Source organism: Hemitrygon akajei, chromosome 8, assembly GCF_048418815.1.
Source record: "Hemitrygon akajei chromosome 8, sHemAka1.3, whole genome shotgun sequence".
Taxonomy (NCBI): Eukaryota; Metazoa; Chordata; class Chondrichthyes; order Myliobatiformes; family Dasyatidae; genus Hemitrygon; species Hemitrygon akajei.
The window spans coordinates 176899492-176910641 of NC_133131.1; the positions used below are offsets into that span (position 1 = coordinate 176899492).

The following is an 11150-nucleotide window of genomic DNA, read 5'->3' on the forward strand; positions in this document are numbered from 1 at the left end:
GGGCCCTAGACACTATCCCTCTCAGATATACACGCAGGCAGCTGTACACGGACCTGCTGCGTGCAGGGGTGGATCGTAACCAGATAGATGGCATCCCCACCCCCAACCTATATGCCCTGTGGAAGGAGCATTGCAGGGGGAAGACTAGTTTCAAAAAGACCACCCACACCGAGCTACCCTCCGCGCCTCCCTTAACTGAAACTGTCTCGAAGGCCCTCGAAGCAGAACTCAGACAGCTCGTCAGGCAGGAAATGTCCCACCTCCACCAGCAAAGTGCCTCACCCCCGGCATGGCAGCCCTCTTCCCCCCTCCCATAGGATGAAGGCCAGGGCCCCCAGCACATTTGCTCTCTCGCCCTTTCCCGCCCGGGGGACCTGAGGCCACATATACCTGTCACAGTACATTGGAGAAAGGGAAACACACAGAGGTGGATGGCGCTTGTCGACACAGGCGCCCAGCACACGATTATCCCAGGCAATCCTGCCTTATGGAGGGGTACGGACATGCAGATAGAGGGAGTGGGAGGCTCCCTGTTACCAGCTGGGGAGGTCACCCTTCGCCTAGCCATAGGCAACCAGACGTGTACAAGTCCTTATTGCCTCCTCCCCGGAATGTATCCTCGGGATCAATGTTTTAAAGTGACAATCACTTGAAACAAACGGGCAAGTTCACCTTCGGCATCGCGCGAGCCACTATTGTCGTCGGGGCGGCTAAGTGGGAGCCAATTGTTATTCCCCCTCTCTCCAAGATCATCTGTAACAGTCAATACAGAGTGCCGGGGGGGGGGGGGGGGGGCCCAAGAAATCGCAGTCTCCATTCAAGCCCTGTTACGGGAGGGAATTATTAGAACCGCTGCCTTGCCTTTCAATAGCCCCATTTGGCCCGTCCGTAAGAGGAACGGCTCCTGGCAGATGACCGTTGATTATAGGCAATTGAACAAGGCTGCACCCCCTCACCGCCGCTGTACCTGACATTGTCACCCTTATTAAAGACATCGCAGGCCGTCCCCATAAACCCTGGTACGCTGTTGTCGATTTAGCGAATGCATTTTTCTCGATTCCCCTGAACTCAGATAGCCAAGACCAGTTTGCCTTTACTTGAGATAGCAGACAATACACATTTAGTCGCCTGCCCCAAGGCTACATTCATAGCCCCAGTATCTGCCATGGCCTTGTCTCCCGCGATTTACACAACATCCAATTCCCACCGGAGATTTCGATTGCCCATTATATAGACGATATCCTTCTCCAAGGCCCTTCTGAGACCATTGTGTCAAAGGCCCTTCACATGCGAATCGAATCCCTCAGGGGACGGGGCTGGGCCATTAATATGGAAAAGATACAGGGCCCCAGCCAGGGTGTCATTTCCCTTGGAGTACAATGGAACTCCGGGGACAGAAGCATACCCGATGCCCCTAAAAATAAAATTTTTAATTTTGCCGTCCCCTCGAATAAAACTGATGCACAGAGATTCGTGGGGCTCCTGGGCTATTGGCGGTAGCATGTACCCCACTTGACCCTGCTTCTCCGGCCGCTCTATAGGATCTCCAGGGAAAAAATCCACATTTCTCTGGGGGCCAGCGGAACAGGCTGCCTTTGATACGGCGAAACTAGCGGTGGAACAAGCCATGCCACTTTCTTCCCGCCAGGCGGGTCTGCCTTTTGAGTTACAGGTCTCAGCGAGCGAGACGGTCGCTGAGTGGAGCCTCTGGCAGAAGACCCCAGGGCGTAGAGTCCCCCTCGGTTTCTGGACTAAGTCCCTACCTGAAGCGGCAGTGCGCTACAGCCCCTTCGAGGCCTGCTACCTGGCGCTCCTCGCCACAGAACACCAAACAGGCACCGACCCTGTCGTCCTTCGCCCCCATCTCCCCATAATGCGATGGGTCAAGTCCCCCGATTCTACCCACAAGGAGGGCCGTGCCCAGCCAGAGGTCCTCCATTGTCAAGTGGAAGTGGTACATTGCGGAGCGGGCTGAGCCCAGTCCTGAAGGGGTCAGCCGCCTCCATGAACAAGTCATGGCTTTCCCCCAGTCCCAGGACCCTGCCCCGGATATCCCCGAGGTACAACCCTCCCTAGCATGTTGGGGTCAACCCTTCGATTCCTTCGACCCCAATAACAAACTGCGTGCCTGGCTCACAGACGGCTCCAGCCGCTGGAAAGGGGGTAAACAATTTTGGAAAGCGGCAGCACTTCATCCCGCCACGGGTAGAATTTTAACCACCGAGGGAGAGGGGGGTTCCAGTCAACTTGCCGAGCTGGCGGCAGTAACCCTCACCCTCCAAAATGCTACCGGACCAGTGCACATCTATACTGACTCCTGGGCAGTAGCTAACGGCATTGCAGTGTGGCTGGCCCGGTGGGAAATACACGGACGTCCCCTCTGGGGACAGCACCACTGGCGTTTCATTTGGGACCAGGCTACCCACAGAAAAATTTCTGTCCACCATGTGGATGCCCAAACTCGGAAAGATAATGAAGAGGCAACGTTTAACGCTGCTATGGACCAGGCTGCCCAAATATCATCTGCCACCACTTCCACCCCTGACACAGACCCCAGTGCACTAGCTGCGTGGGCACACAGACCCCAGTGCACTAGCTGCGTGGGCACACAGACCCCAGTGCACTAGCTGCGTGGGCACACCGACCCCAGTGCACTAGCTGCGTGGGCACACCGACCCCAGTGCACTAGCTGCGTGGGCACACAGACCCCAGTGCACGAGCTGCGTGGGCACACCGACCCCAGTGCACTAGCTGCGTGGGCACACCGACCCCAGTGCACTAGCTGCGTGGGCACACCGACCCCAGTGCACTAGCTGCGTGGGCACACAGACCCCAGTGCACTAGCTGCGTGGGCACACAGACCCCAGTGCACTAGCTGCGTGGGCACACCGACCCCAGTGCACTAGCTGCGTGGGCACACCGACCCCAGTGCACTAGCTGCGTGGGCACACAGACCCCAGTGCACGAGCTGCGTGGGCACACCGACCCCAGTGCACTAGCTGCGTGGGCACACCGACCCCAGTGCACTAGCTGCGTGGGCACACCGACCCCAGTGCACTAGCTGCGTGGGCACACAGACCCCAGTGCACTAGCTGCGTGGGCACACAGACCCCAGTGCACTAGCTGCGTGGGCACACAGACCCCAGTGCACTAGCTGCGTGGGCACACAGACCCCAGTGCACTAGCTGCGTGGGCACACAGACCCCAGTGCACTAGCTGCGTGGGCACACAGACCCCAGTGCACTAGCTGCGTGGGCACACAGACCCCAGTGCACTAGCTGCGTGGGCACACAGACCCCAGTGCACTAGCTGCGTGGGCACACAGACCCCAGTGCACTAGCTGCGTGGGCACACAGACCCCAGTGCACTAGCTGCGTGGGCACACCAACCCCAGTGCACTAGCTGCGTGGGCACACAGACCCCAGTGCACGAGCTGCGTGGGCACACCGACCCCAGTGCACTAGCTGCGTGGGCACACAGACCCCAGTGCACTAGCTGCGTGGGCACACAGACCCCAGTGCACTAGCTGCGTGGGCACACAGACCCCAGTGCACGAGCTGCGTGGGCACACCGACCCCAGTGCACGAGCTGCGTGGGCACACCGATCCCAGTGCACTAGCTGCGTGGGCACACAGACCCCAGTGCACGAGCTGCGTGGGCACACCGACCCCAGTGCACGAGCTGCGTGGGCACACCGACCCCAGTGCACGAGCTGCGTGGGCACACAGACCCCAGTGCACTAGCTGCGTGGGCACACAGACCCCAGTGCACTAGCTGCGTGGGCACACAGACCCCAGTGCACTAGCTGCGTGGGCACACAGACCCCAGTGCACGAGCTGCGTGGGCACACCGACCCCAGTGCACTAGCTGCGTGGGCACACAGACCCCAGTGCACTAGCTGCGTGGGCACACAGACCCCAGTGCACTAGCTGCGTGGGCACACCGACCCCAGTGCACTAGCTGCGTGGGCACACCGCAAAGGTGGCCACTTGGGGGCCGATGGCACACGGCGCTGGGCTGAACAATTCGGTGTCGCCTTGACACTCGATCAATGTAAAACCTCTGTAGATAACTGCCCCATCTGCCAGCTAGTCAAGCCACGGGACTGGCCGATAGGGCCACCGGGCCACATTCGTCGCGGCACGGGAGCGGGTCAGGTATGACAAATTGACTATATTGGACCACTCCCGCGACAGAATAAGAAGCAGTATGTCCTCATGATGGTGGACACATACTTGGGTGTCCTGGTGGCGGTGCCCTGTGAGCAGGCCGACCAGAACGACACCATCAGAGGATTACAGCACCTCTCCTCTCTCTATGGGGTCCCATGGGAGGTACAATCCAATCAGGGCTCACACTTTGCTGGGACCAAAGCCCAGACCTGGGTGGCTGAGGAGGGGATCTCGTGGCTGTTCCATATACCCCACCACCCCCAGGCATCAGGCTTAATTGAATGAATGAACGGCCTGCTCAAGGAAAAATCCACACTCTGACACCCTCTCGCACGCTGCAGGGGTGGCTAAGTGTCCTTTAGCAGGCCGCCCTTGGCTAGCCCTCTCTTACAGACCACCTCATTGAAGGTAAGTGCATTGATTTATGTTTGGGAAGGTCTATCGTTTGTCCTGGTAAGGGGGCCGCAGCTATCCAAGGTCAAGGGGGATAGCTGTCGTAGTGCTTTTCCCTTGTTCTTTGTATGCGTAACCGTACCCTGTCCCCACACCGCTTCCTGTGTATTGTAGTTGCTTGTGTTGACCCGACTTCCCCTTGTAAAGAAATTTCTTCTTATTAAAACTGTGTGTGTCCAGGCCTCTACTGTTGAGACTCAAAGAACCAGTTATTTTCCATCACAACACCCCCTAACTATAGAGTCCCCTATCACTACTGCCTTCCTCTTCCTTTCCCTTCCCTTCTGAGCCACAGGGCCAGACTCTGTGCCAGAGGCACGGCCACTGTTGCTTCCCCCAGGTAGGCTGTCCCCTCCAACAGTACTCAAACAGGAGTACTTATTGTCAAGGGGTACAGCCACAGGAGTTCTCTCTAGTACCTGACTCTTCCCCTTCCCCCTCCTGACTGTGACCCACCTGTCTGCCTCCCGTGGCCCCGGTGTGACCACCTGCCTATAACTCCTCTCTATCACCTCCTTGTTCTCTCTCTGACTAGGCGAAGGTCATCGAGCTGCATCTCCAGTTCGAGCTGTGCCCCCCAGCTATGTGGAGTACTTCACCATGTCTTTAACCTGAGCTTGAGTCTCCAGAGGGTTCCTGTGCTGTGGAAGATGTCCTGCTTCATCCCTGTACCGAAGACGCCACGCCCCAGTGGCTCCAATGACTACAGACCGGTGGCATTGACCTCCCACATCATGAAGACCCTGGAGAGACTTGTTCTAGAGCAGCCCCGGCCTTTGGTTAGGCCACACTTAGACCTCCTCCAGTTCGCCTACCAGCCCCGACTAGGAGTTGAGGATGTCATCGTCTACCTGCTGAACCGTGTCTACGCCCACCTGGACAAGTCGGCGAGCACTATGAGGATCACGTTTTTTGACTTCTTCAGTGTGTTCAACACCATCCGCCCTGCTCTGCTGGGTGAGAAGCTGACAGTGATGCAGGTGGATGCTTCCCTGGTGTCATAGATTATTGATTACCTGACTGGCAGACCACAGTACATGCGCTTGCAACACTGTGTGTCAGACAGAGTGGTCAGCAGCTCTGGGGCTCCACAGGGGACTGTCCTGTCTCCCTTTCTCTTCACCATCTACACCTCGGACTTCAACTACTGCACAGTGTCTTGCCATCTTCAAAAGTTTTCTGATGACTCTGCCATAGTTGGATGCATCAGCAAGGGAGATGAGGTGGAGTACAGGGCTACGGTGGGAAACTTTGTCACATGGTGTGAGCAGAATCATCTGCAGCTTAATGTGAAAAAGCTGGTGGTGGACCTGAGGAGGGCTAAGGCAGCGGTGACCCCTGTTTCCATGCAAGGGGTCAGTGTAGACATGGTGGAGGATTACAAATACCTGGGGATACGAACTGACAATAAACTGGACTGGTCAAAGAACACTGAGGCTGTCTACAAGAAGGGTCGGAGCCGTCTCTACTTCCTGAGGAGACTGAGGTCCTTTAACATCTGCTGGACGATGCTGAGGATGTTCTACGAGGCTGTGGTGGCCAGTGCTATCATGTTTGCTGTTGTGTGCTGGGGCATCAGGCTGAGGGTAGCAGACACCAACAGAATCAACAAACTCATTCGTAAGGCCAGTGACGTTGTGGGGGTGGAACTGGACTCTCTGACAGTGGTGTCTGAAAAGAGGATGTTGTCCAAGTGGCATGCCATCTTGGACAATGTCTCCCATCCACTCTGTAATGTACTGGTTAGGCACAGGAGTACGTTCAGCCAGAGACTCATTCCACCGAGATACAACACTGAGCATCATAGGAAGTCATTCCTGCCTGTGGACATCAAACTTTACAACTTCTCCCTCGGAGTGTCAGACACCCTGAGCCAATAGGCTGGTCCTGGACTTATTTCCACTTGGAATAATTTACTTATTATTATTTAATTATTTATGGTTTTATACTGCTATATTTCTACACTATTCTTGGTTGGTGCGACTGTAACGAAACCCAATTTCCCTCGGGATCAATAAAGTATGTCTGTCTGTCTAACTTGGTCCTTTAGGAGCTGCAGCTTGACACACCGGGTGCAGATATGGCTGAGAGATTCCAGGACCTCTCACATCTGACACCGAGCACAGAAAACTGTCCTCACACACATACTACTTCCTTTCTGCAATTAACACAGCTAAACCTACCTGGCCTTGTTCCTGCCCGTTGAGCCACAGCCCTACCACTCTGCTGCCTCTCACTCCGCTGCCCGCTGGATATGACGGTCTTCTTTTTAAACATTTTGCACTCTACTGGATGACGTCACGCGCCTGCACAGTCTCGCCTCTCTTTTACCCCGAGTTGTAAATGTACCCTGATAATTGTCTTGCTCAATGTATATCAACTGAGAACATTGGAAGGCTGAAATAATGGAAAAAAATCAAGAACAGTGCTTTCATGAAACAGCAGAGATGAATGTCAGTATAAAGTGGGTGAATTTAGTTAGTAAACGGTAATTTTTTTAATAGAGTGTAAGTGTTACACTCCAACTAGGGTTCCATGGGAGTCCTATGGGCAGTCAACTGAATGAGAGGAGGATAATGATCCTGAGATAAATATCTTTAGATCAAGAGGAGGGAGATGTTGGCCAGAAGAAACGACGGTCTGACCAAGGGTAGGGGAAGCAGACAAGCCAGGTATCTTTGTGTCCCCCTTTTTGTGGACTAATCGGAGTAACCGATTGTGGTCACAAGGATCTTCACGATGATCTGCTGGACCTGAGACCATCCTCAGATGAGTGGCTATTGATAGCCAGAGCTATCAAAGCATCAATCTGAATCTCGTTAGACTCTGCCTGGGTCGCCTCAGTTAACCAGTGGACCAGTCAGAGTGTAAAGGCACAAATACACGGAACCATGGAACAACATTGGTCGTAGTCCTGTACAGTGACCCAGGTAGGTCAGGTGACCTTGAGCCAATCGGATGGAGATCAATTGATGAGGAACAGTATAAGAGTCAGGAGCTCCAAATACACAGAGGTGATAACTCTCCAGCAGCCAGAGACCAACCATCGCGGATAAGGAGACTCCACGGACACGTGGAGATCAGGACCATGAGGAACGCCTGGACACAGAGACTCCTTTCCTGGGTAATAACTTTTCTCCTCATTGACTGTTCATGGAGAGTCAGGGGTTCTAGTAGGGTGCACACAGGTAGATAGTTTGTGAACCCACGTACTTTTTAGTTGAAACAATAAAAGTTACTTGTTGGCAATACAGATTCTCTCTGTCCCTCTCTGATCATTATTACAAGGGGTGATTTTTTTTTAACAGTTCTGTCACACAACCCTGGTACACACCATCCTCTCATTAATCCCTGGTACACACTGTCCCATCACACACTCCCATGAAACTCCCTCCACACCGTCCCATCACACACTCCCGGGGTCAGACACAGAGTGAAACTCCCTCCACACTGTCCCATCACACACTCCCATGAAACTCCCTCCACACTGTCCCATCACACACTCCCGGGGTCAGACACAGAGTGAAACTCCCTCCACACCGTCCCATCACACACTCCCGGGTCAGACAGAGTGAAGCACCCTCCACACTGTCCCATCACACACTCCCGGGGTCAGACACAGAGTGAAACTCCCTCCACACTGTCCCATCACACACTCCCGGGGTCAGACACAGAGTGAAACTTCCTCCACACCGTCCCATCACACACTCCCGGGTCAGACAGAGTGAAGCACCCTCCACACCGTCCCATCACACACTCCCGGGGTCAGACACAGAGTGAAACTCCCTCCACACTGTCCCATCACACACTCCCGGGTCAGACAGAGTGAAGCACCCTCCACACTGTCCCATCACACACTCCCGGGGTCAGACACAGAGTGAAACTCCCTCCACACTGTCCCATCACACACTCCCGGGGTCAGACACAGAGTGAAACTTCCTCCACACCGTCCCATCACACACTCCCGGGTCAGACAGAGTGAAGCACCCTCCACACCGTCCCATCACACACTCCCGGGGTCAGACACAGAGTGAAACTCCCTCCACACTGTCCCATCACACACTCCCGGGGTCAGACACCGAGTGAAACTCCCTCCACACTGTCCCATCACACACTCCCGGGGTCAGACACCGAGTGAAACTCCCTCCACACTATCCCATCACACACTCCCGGGGTCAGACACCGAGTGAAACTCCCTCCACACTGTCCCATCACACACTCCCGGGGTCAGACACCGAGTGAAACTCCCTCCACACTGTCCCATCACACACTCCCGGGGTCAGACACAGAGTGAAACTCACTCCGCACCGTCCCATCACACACTCCTGGGTCAGATACAGAGTGAAGCACCCTCCACACTGTCCCATCACACACTCCCGGGTCAGACAGAGTGAAGCACCCTCCACACTGTCGCATCACACACTCCCATGAAACTCCCTCCACACTGTCCCATCACACACTCCCGGGGTCAGAAACAGAGTGAAACTCCCTCCACACAGTCCCATCACACACTCCCAGGGTCAGACACAGAGTGAAACTCCCTCCACACTGTCCCATCACACACTCCCGGGGTCAGAAACAGAGTGAAACTCCCTCCACACCGTCCCATCACACACTCCCGGGTCAGACAGAGTGAAGCACCCTCCACACCGTCCCATCACACACTCCCGGGGTCAGACACAGAGTGAAACTCCCTCCACACTGTCCCATCACACACTCCTGGGTCAGACACAGAGTGAAGCACCCTCCACACTGTCCCATCACACACTCCCGGGGTCAGACAGAGTGAAGCACCCTCCACACCGTCCCATCACACACTCCCGGGGTCAGACACAGAGTGAAACTCCATCCACACTGTCCCATCACACACTCCCGGGGTCAGACACAGAGTGAAACTCCCTCCACACCGTCCCATCACACACTCCCGGGGTCAGACACAGAGTGAAACTCCCTCCACACTGTCCCATCACACACTCCCGGGGTCAGTCACAGAGTGAATCTCCCTCCACACCGTCCCATCACATGCTTTTGGGGTTGAGCGAAGTGAAGCTCCCTCCATGAAGTAGGGGAAGGGAGGGTGGAGGGGTTGGAGGAGAGGTGGGGGTGTTTGAGTTCTGCTCCGGACACCCACCTGAGATGATGCAGGTAGCGCTTGTTGGGCCGGGCCATACGGAACTGATTCATCACAACGGCAGCGTCCAGCGCCATCACACGCCCTGGGGAACAATCACAACCCGTCAGCGGCTCCCGGACTGACTAGATTGCGGAGAACACAGGGTCTGTGGAGAAAGGGAGATGTGCCCAACACCTCCCCCCGCCCCATCACACGCTCACAGACCCGAGAGCTGGCACAACAGGGAGGGGTCTCTGCCTTCACCACCTCCCTCTCCTCTCCCTTCCTCCTCGTATCTCTCAGCCCCTCCTTTCTCATGTTACCCTTCCCCTTCTCTCTCCTCCCTTGCCTCCTACCTCCCTCCTCTTATTCCTCACTCCTCCCTCTTCTCTTCCTTCCTACCACCTCTCCTTGCCTTCCTCTCCCCTACCCCGTCCCTGTCCTCCTCTACACCTCTTCACCAACAAACTCGTTCTCTTCCCCCTCATCCCTTTCTCCCTTCTGTCCCTCCTCCTCTAGCTGTTGCTTTCTTTCCTCCCTCACCTTCTCTCCTCTATCTCCCTCCTTCCCCTCTCCCCATTCTTTACCCTCCCCTTTCTCTTCCTCATCCCTCTGGACCTCCTTTTCTTTCTCCCTCCTCCCCCCATTCGACTGTCACTCACTCCTCCTCTCCCTCTCCTTCACCATCCGCCCCCTCTTTCCCTCTCGCTTTCTCTATCCACCCCTCCCCAATCGCTCTGTCGCCCGGCCACGCTGCCACCCCTCACTCACCCTCATACGCGTGGATGGTTTTGTTGGTGACCGCCTCGGCCGCCTGCTCCCGGATCAGCTCCGACAGGCGGCTGATGCCCATGGCCGCTCACCGAGCCTCGCGGCCCCGTCCCCCTATGGCCGGTTATCGGCGGCCGGACCGTGGGCTGAGAGCGGGCGGGCGGGCGGCCGACAGCAGCGGTGCCGCCGCCGAGCGAGGAAACAGTCCGGAGAAGGACAAAGGGGAAGAAAGCGAGACGGAGAGTGAGGCGGAGGCGGAGCAGGGGGGCCAGGAGAAGGGGGAGTCGGAGAAGAGGGGTGTACAGAGAAGGGGGAGTCGGAGAAGAGGGGTGTACAGAGAAGGGGGAGTCGGAGGAGAGGGGTGTACAGAGAAGGGGGAGTCGGAGAAGAGGGGTGTACAGAGAAGGGGGAGTCGGAGAAGAGGGGTGTACAGAGAAGGGGGAGTCGGAGAAGGGGGAGTCGGAGAAGAGGGGTGTACAGAGAAGGGGGAGTCGGAGGAGAGGGGTGTACAGAGAAGGGGGAGTCGGAGAAGGGGGAGTCGGAGAAGAGGGGTGTACAGAGAAGGGGGAGTCGGAGAAGGGGGAGTCGGAGAAGAGGGGTGTACAGAGAAGGGGGAGTCGGAGAAGGGGGAGTCGGAGAAG

The 11150-nt window shown here is 56.2% G+C and overlaps 1 protein-coding gene across 1 annotated transcript in view; it reads right to left on the minus strand.

Moving 5' to 3' along the window:
• Window positions 1-10748, minus strand: part of LOC140732476 (uncharacterized) — a 30259-nt gene extending 19511 nt beyond the window's left edge. Inside the window, exons 1-2 of the mRNA XM_073055187.1 lie at window positions 10510-10748; window positions 9757-9841 (exon numbers count right to left, since the gene is read on the minus strand). Of these exons, the coding sequence (XP_072911288.1) occupies window positions 9757-9841; window positions 10510-10591 (167 nt within the window). The 5' untranslated portion in view covers window positions 10592-10748. The remainder of the gene's footprint in view (window positions 1-9756; window positions 9842-10509) is intronic.
• Between the last annotated feature and the right edge of the window lie 402 nt (window positions 10749-11150).